This window comes from Bos taurus, unplaced genomic scaffold (assembly GCF_002263795.3).
Source record: "Bos taurus isolate L1 Dominette 01449 registration number 42190680 breed Hereford unplaced genomic scaffold, ARS-UCD2.0 Leftover_ScbfJmS_2373, whole genome shotgun sequence".
In the NCBI taxonomy this organism is placed as follows: domain Eukaryota; kingdom Metazoa; phylum Chordata; class Mammalia; order Artiodactyla; family Bovidae; genus Bos; species Bos taurus.
The window spans coordinates 6,890-14,446 of NW_020191445.1; the positions used below are offsets into that span (position 1 = coordinate 6,890).

At 54.4% G+C, this 7,557-nt stretch overlaps 1 long non-coding RNA gene and 2 gene segments (V, D, J or C); 2 read left to right on the forward strand and 1 right to left on the reverse strand.

Moving 5' to 3' along the window:
- Nucleotides 1-225: 225 nt before the first annotated feature.
- On the forward strand, nt 226-810 carry LOC112445667 (immunoglobulin lambda variable 1-40-like). The segment is given in 2 exon segments: nt 226-324; nt 434-810. Coding segments are annotated over 2 exon segments (414 nt in total).
- A 1,482-nt stretch (nt 811-2,292) lies between these two features.
- LOC132344772 (uncharacterized) lies at nt 2,293-2,850 on the reverse strand. Its single transcript, XR_009493730.1, has 2 exons — nt 2,726-2,850; nt 2,293-2,570 (listed from the first exon to the last, which is right to left on the reverse strand). It is a non-coding gene; the product is annotated as an uncharacterized lncRNA (long non-coding RNA).
- Nucleotides 2,851-2,919: 69 nt separating this feature from the next.
- On the forward strand, nt 2,920-7,291 carry LOC104970223 (Ig kappa chain V region K16-167-like). The segment is given in 2 exon segments: nt 2,920-3,171; nt 6,614-7,291. Coding segments are annotated over 2 exon segments (615 nt in total).
- Nucleotides 7,292-7,557: the final 266 nt, after the last annotated feature.

Here is a 7,557-nt window from a genome sequence, read left to right on the forward strand (position 1 = left end):
GCTTCCAGGTGCTTTCTGCTCAGGGTTCCCAGCTGTGACCTCCCATCCCCAAGCCCCACAAACCCTGCCTCTGATCACCCACTGGACTCCTTAGGGCACAGGAAGCTGACCCAGGTCCCAGAGGTGATCAGAGCATTGTGGGGGTGGTGTGGGAAGGACGGTCATTTGCATGAAAGGCCCCGCCCCCTCTCAGGGTATGAAGAGGGGAAGGAGTGCTGTGGGGATGCTCTGCTCAGCTGTGGGGCCACAGACAGCAGGACGCCCTGACCATGTCCACCATGGCCTGGTCCCCTCTGCTCCTCACCCTGGTCGCTCTGTGCACAGGTGACTGGATGCGGGGCCAGGGGAGAGGTCTTGGAAAGACACATATGCTGTGCTCCCCGCTATCGTGTCTGGACCCCAGACTCACCATCTCTGTCTCTCTCCCTTCTAGGATCCTGGGCCCAGGCTGTGCTGACTCAGCCGTCCTCCGTGTCCGGCTCCCTGGGCCAGAGGGTCTCCATCACCTGCTCTGGAAGCAGCAGCAACATCGGTAGTTATAATGTGGGCTGGTACCAACAGGTCCCAGGATCGGGCCTCAGAACCATCATCTATGGTAGTAGCAGTCGACCCTCGGGGGTCCCCGACCGATTCTCCGGCTCCAAGTCTGGCAACACAGCCACCCTGACCATCAGCTCGCTCCAGGCTGAGGATGAGGCGGATTATTTCTGTGTAGCTTATGACAGTAGTAGCAGTATTGTCACAGTGCTCCAGGCCAGGGGGGAAGTGAGACAAAAACCTGCTCTCCCCTAAGTCATGGGCCTCCCGGGGCTGAAGCATCTTCTGCCAATACAGACAATTCTGTTGTTTGTTTGATTTAAAACGGGGGTCTGAGCCCCACACCAGGAAATTAGTCTGGGAAATCCTTTCAGTTCTTCTTCATTCTGCGCCCTCACCAAGGCTTTGCTTTTGGCAACCACATTTTATATGAATATCTGAAGTTGAGCAGAAGGCCCTGAATGCCAGAGGCAGGTCCTGGCAGACAGAGTCCATGACGGTCAGGTCAGAACCAGAGAGACAGCGTCCAGCTGCGTCTGATTCAGGACACTTCAGGTCCTCAGCTGTCCTTGGGCTGAGGTGAGGCCCAGGCTGCTGCTCCTGCCTTTCCTGTGACCGCCTCTCAGGCTCCCTCAGGGCTCCAGGCCTGCGGGGGACTAGACCAGGATTCCTGTCAAACTGTGGGAGTGGGGCAGCCCAGGGGTTCCCTGCTCAGGCTCTGCTGGACCTTCTGCTGCTGCTGCCCCACCCTGGATCCAGGTCATCGAGGGCTCTGCCCTTGCATGGAGGCTCCTCTCTCCCCTCTGTCCTCAAATCCGCCCCCACCCGCCCCCACAGCAGCCCATTCCCAGGAGAGGGTCTCAAAGGACACAGAAAATCTGTCTCCCATCACTGGGGACACAGGGTCTGTTAGTCTCTATCTCAGTGTCCGAACTGGGGGTCCATCAACGTCTCTCAGCCCTGGCAGACCCCCACGCCATGGGCCCTCTCCTGCACAGGGAGCATGTCCTGCTCTCAGCCTCCTCTGTCCCCTCGTGGTGTCCGGGGCTCAGGCAGGGGGGACTCAGCCAGGGTCGGTGACTCCATGGACACTCAGCCACACTCACCTGCCTGGGAACAGCAAGACTGGTGGCACCAAGGGGGCGACTTGGCTGCCGTCCCAGTCGTGCTGAGTCCCAGGCTCCTGAGCACAGGAGTCACAACCCGCCCGCAGGGTCTCAGCGAGGCTGGAGGGCTCCGAGTCAGGTGGGGCTCCCTGACCATCTCTGGGCCCAGCCCGAGGACAAGGCTTAGCCCCTAGACCTGGTGCTGCTGTGAGTGACCACACTGCAGCCCTGAGGCCCTGGACTGCTGTGACTGGCAATGGTTTCAGGGCCTGTGTGTGTGGAGACCCCTGTTCCCTCACAGACCACAGCTGACTCTATGGCTCCCTGCACCCTGAGCAGTGACATCAGTGTCAGCCACTCTACTGTTACTGGAACCTGCAGAAGCCAGCGAGCCCTCCTCGGTCCTCCGGTCCTACCACTCAGACTCCAGTAAGGACCAGGCTCCAGGGTCCCCGCAGGTTTCCTGGATTCAAAGATGCCTCGGCCAACGTGGGCCTCCTGCTCGTCTCTGGGCTGCAGCCTGAGCATGAAGCTGACTCTGACCATGCAGGCTGGTGCAACAGGGCTTCTCACAGCGACACAGGTAGATGGGAAACTGGGACGAGAGGCTCAGCCTGTCAGGGGCTTATTCTTAGACAACCGTCAAATGTTAAATAATACCCCAGAATCAATTCATTCCTGAGGTATGTTCTGGTTCATAGTATGTCTACTCTCAGTTGTACAGTCAGTTTTGCTGAAGTCTCAGAAAATGTAAACAATTTCTGATACCGCTGAAGTGCACCCTGGTTATCCGTGTGATCAAGGGAGCTGTGGAGCTGAGCTCCCTCACTTGAGATCAGGAGCAGGAGTCTTGCCCAGATGCGCCTTCAGCAGAGTCCGTGGACCATCCCAGCAGGCAGATCGTCCCCCAGGGTGTGAACCCTGCTCCTGAAGGGGCAGAGCAGAGAGCGTGAGGATTGAGGGGCACCGGTGGTACATCGCAGGAGGCAGGGAAGCCCGGGAGAGGTTCTCCTGACCCACAGGTGCGGGCTGTGTCCTGCCCTCTACTTCTCTCGTCTCCACCCCATTGGAGCATTTCCTACTTCCAGGTTGGGGTGGTCTGTGGACTGTCAGGAGCAGGGGCTCCACAGGATGTGCCCGTGTCCCTCTGCTTGTGATGCCCCCGATGAGCCCAGATCCAAGAGCCCCACGGCCTGTAGAAGAATCAGCGGGGAAGGGGGATCACCATGGCAATGATGACAAGGGATTCCAGGCAAAATCCCTGCCTTTGTGACCGATGACAGACGTGAGGGACACTGAGGGGTTAGGCCCTGTTCTCTGCCTCCTGGTGGGTCCACACCCGGTCCTTGATCACTCTGGACCCCAGCCTGGTGAGGAGGCTGGTCATCAGTGTCACACAGCTCATCACTAACCACAGCCACAGGGAATCCCCGTGTGATGGGGATGTCTGAAGAAAGCTTGCCCTCTACTCCCGTGTCGACCCATCACTGCCCTGACCCTGCCTGTGACGTCACCAGTGCTGGTTCAGGTCTCTGCTGTCGCTTGTGCTATTAAATCTGGGCAGTCTCACCTCCTCATCCAGGTCCATCATTATGGGGCCCATGAAATTGTTCTTTTTCTGTCTGGTCTCCAAACACAAGCAGAATGCCCATGTGTCCAGATACACAGGGTCCCTCACAGGTACTGAGCAGGATGTCGAGGAAGCAGAAGTCCAGCATCTGTGTCCTGGAGCCCCAGGGGGCCTGTCTTACCCGCCGCATGTTCCTCTCCTGCTCCAGCCTTTGTGCTCTGCCCTGAACCCTGACCCTTAGGGAAGCTGGGTCCTCCCTTTCCCTGGGGATTGCTGCCTGAAGAGCCCTCCTCTCCAGGTACTGGGAGACCCTCCCTGTTAGGATGCAGCTCTCAGACTCCTCACTTGCTCATTTCCTCCTCTTTTGCCTCATGATCTCTCCCCCTTTTTCCTCCCTGGTTCCTTGTTTGAGATGATATTCGATAAATGTCACTATTTTGGACACAGACCTTATAAACTCACCTCCATTAAATCTATGGATTCTACAATTGAAGGTTAGAACATTAGACTTCACCATGTCCAATGAAGATCAGGTAACAGTCATAAGGGTTTCGCAACCAGAGATGAAACAGGAGCCCAGATAAGGATGAGATTCCCATTTATAGGCATAATCTTTTATGTCAAACATTTAATATGGAAAGATTATAAAATTAGACTAAAAACTTCTTTAAATATCTGAGTCAAAAAGAAGTACTGTGAGAACCATGATCAAGGGTAAATGAGAACCCCTGGAAGTGACCAAGAAGAGAATTGTTGTTCCTGAGAGCCTCCTACGCTTTGCAAAGAGAGAAATAAGAACACAGCCATGCAGTCTGGGCTGGGAAGGTCCCGGGAGGTCCTGCAAATTCAACCTTGACGACCTATCAAGCTGGGAAGGAAACTCAGACAGAATCTTGACCAGGCACCACCCACGGCATGCTGGGAGTTTGAACCCTAGAAACTCAGGTTCGGGTGGTTGTGTTCTGGCAGTGAACGCACGAGCTAGGCAATGCACACTCAGACATCAGGGAATCCTGAAATTCATTAGTGTATCAGCATACCATACAGGAGTCTGAGGTCATTCAGTTCAGTTCAGTCGCTCAGTCATGTCTGACTCTTTGTGACCCCATGAATCGCAGCACGCCAGGCCTCCCTGTCCATCACCAACTCCCGGAGTTCACCCAAACTCATGTGCATCTAGTCGGTGATGCCATCCAGCCATCTCATCCTCTGTTGTCCGTTCTCCTTCTCCCCAGTCCTTCCCAGCATCAGGGTCTTTTCCAATGAGTCAACTCTTCACATGAGGTGGCCAAAGTATTGGGGTTTCAGCTTCAGCATCAGTCCTTTCAGTGAACACCCAGGACTGGTCTCCTTTAGGATGGACTGGTTGGATCTCTCATTAGGCACCTGGAAAAATCAATGACCAGGCCCAAACTAGACGAAGGCGACTCATTCTACTGCCCTGGGAGGTGACATCAGGAAGACCCAGCTGCAAGTGTGAGAAAGCCCTTCCAGGAGGCTGTGGTGTGAAGCGCGGGAGGAGGAGGTCTGAGTCCAGCAGGGGGCGCTGTGGGCCTGGTCCTGAGAGCCCAGGGTCCTGGCCAGGCTGGCTGTCACCTCCTCTGTTGCCTCTTGCCCACGTGGGCAGTAGGGTCCTCACTGGAGGGTGACGTCCTGCACCTGGGCTCCCAGGGGACACGGCAGCTCTCAGCTCAGAGCCCCAGGCGTGCCTCTCAGTTCCTGCTGCTCTGTCGTGGGGTCAGTGCCCAGACCCGACATCCAACCAAGGACAGAGGGACAGTCATGCAACAAAAATGAACTTCCTTCAGGAAACTCGACCTCCGGGGATACCTGGACAGGGGATGAGAGACCCCTGCAGAGGCTGCCCCATTGCCCACAGAACGCCCGGGTGTTCCCAGTAGAAGAAGGATGCAGGCAAGGACCCTCTGTCACCATCTGTGTCATTTAAAAACGTTCCCTGTTGTGTTATTTGGCAATTTCAACATTTTGAATTCAACCATGGAAACTGATATTGTGTCAGTTTTTGTGGCTCCCTTACTCGTTCCTTCCCGTTATATTAATACTTATATTAACACTTGTGACATGAAATATATGGAATTACAAGCTCCGCCACCTGTCATCAATATGTTCCTATAATAAGAAAAGAATTCAGTAGGAACACATATTTTTCACCTCTATGAGTTGAGGTTCTCAAACTCCTCTGACAAAAATCATGTGGATTTTATTAAACAGCTACTTTATCAGCAAATTTGACATGAATACAAAATAAGAAGAGCATTTACATTTTTATGTCAAAGAAACAAGAGGTGAACAAGACTTTCCCGTCTCTTCCACACACGTTAACTTGAGGTGTCTGAGCTCCTTCTCCTCCTCGTTGCCCCCACACCCCTCCTCCGTCCCGGGTCCATCGGCTCCACCCAGAACCACCCGGGAGGGAGTTTTACAAGGTCCACGATGCTCACCACACCTACCTCTTCACACGCAGGGTTTTTCTATTTCTGATGATGAGACATGTATTCCAACTTTGTTGGAACTGAACTTGCCAGCTGTCATCATTGCATGACGAGATGGTGACGTTTTTGCCCCTAAAATCTACAGTTCTCCTGAAGCTGGTCCACACTGTCATATCTTTTTACAGCACAGGAGGCTGTCACCGCAAGCCTGGCCGTGTGGCTCTGCATGTCACCACCCCTGCCCTGGTCCCCCCACCGCCGGGACTAGAGACACTTTACAAGACTGTGTTCCAGGGTAACCGCTCACCCTTCACAGCAGACACAGGCTCCGGGATTTCCTGCTCGGCTCAGGGCTGGAGGAGGAGGACGGACAGCACCGCACAGACGGGACACAGGGTTTCCTGAGAAGACAGAGAGTATTCTAAAGACGGGCTCAGGTGTGGGAAAGGCTGGATTATTGCGGCAAGAGAGACAGACTTGCAAACTCCTCCTTCAGCCTCAGACACTCTGGGGAGGAGATAGAGGGCCGAGGTCACCAGGTCACGGGGGCACTTTTGCTGAAAGACGTCGCCCCATCTCTCAGGGGCTCCTCCCCGTGCTGTCTCTGCTCTGTGTGAGGTCCAGCATCTGCCTCCTTCAAGTCCCCCCACCCCAGGGACCTCAGGTGACCTGGGCAGGGAGAGGAGGAAGTGATTTGCAAGAGGCACCTCCTCCTCCTGACGGGGTGGAGGTATGAAAAGGCCCAGGACCCCACCTCCAGCCCAGGAGGCTCAGGAAGCCATGTCCTGGGAGGGTCCCCACCATGGCCTGGATGCTGCTTCTGCTCGGGCTGCTTGCTTATGGCTCAGGTCAGGGGCCGGGACTCTGCAGCCTTGGGGCACCTCCAAGCAGAGTCTCAGAGCACTTCATCTCCATAACAACCGCTTTCTCTCTTCTGTCTCTCTTAGGGGTAGAAGCTCAGACTGTGATCCAGGAACCGTCACTGTCGGTGTCTCCAGGAGGGACAGTCACCCTCACCTGTGGACTGAGCTCTGGGTCAGTCACTACTTACAACGAACCCAGCTGGTACCGGGAGACCCCAGGCCAGGCTCCCAGAAATGTTATCTACAACACAAACACCCCCCGCACTGGAGTCCCTGATCGCTTCTCTGCCTCCATCTCTGGGAACAAAGTCACCCTCACCATCACGGGGGCCCAGCCCGAGGACGAGGCTGACTATCTCTGCTTGCTGTACCAGGGCAGTGATAGTTATGGCTGCACAGTGATGGGAGCCCATGGGGAAGTGCTACTGAACCCTGCCCATGTGCTCGGAGGGTCAGCCTTCAGAGGCAGGAGAGGGCGGAAGTGGTCAGCACCCCTGTGGGGAAGGAGGCTGCAGATCCATCTCCTGTCCCATTGTTCACGGCCCCTTGCCTCTTGCAGTCTCTCCCTGGGTGTGTCCAGGTCTCCAAGAGGACCCCTCAGCCCATAATGGGGGGCTCAGGTGCCCATTTTATCAACAACATTGAGACTCAGAGACCCCAGCACAGTCAGCACGACCCTTCTTGTTCTAAGAGTTTTAAGAGACATACTCAATTTCATTAACTTGATGATGCAGAATAAAGTAATCCCTAAACATTTCTTTACATGTGTGCAATAGTTTGATCCACAGAACACGTGCTGATCTGATTATACACCATGTGCTCCCAGTCATCGCACTGAAGCTAATCATGGAAAAGAAGCTTTGAAAGCCTGCAAGTCTGATACTGACCCAGACAGCTCCTGCTCTCTGAAAGTCTTTTCCCAGACTTCCAGGCTTTTTAATGTTGGTCTTCAATCAATCAATCTGACATAGTTTTAATATTTTAAAATGCCATATTAAATGTCTATGAATTTTATTGATGATCATATT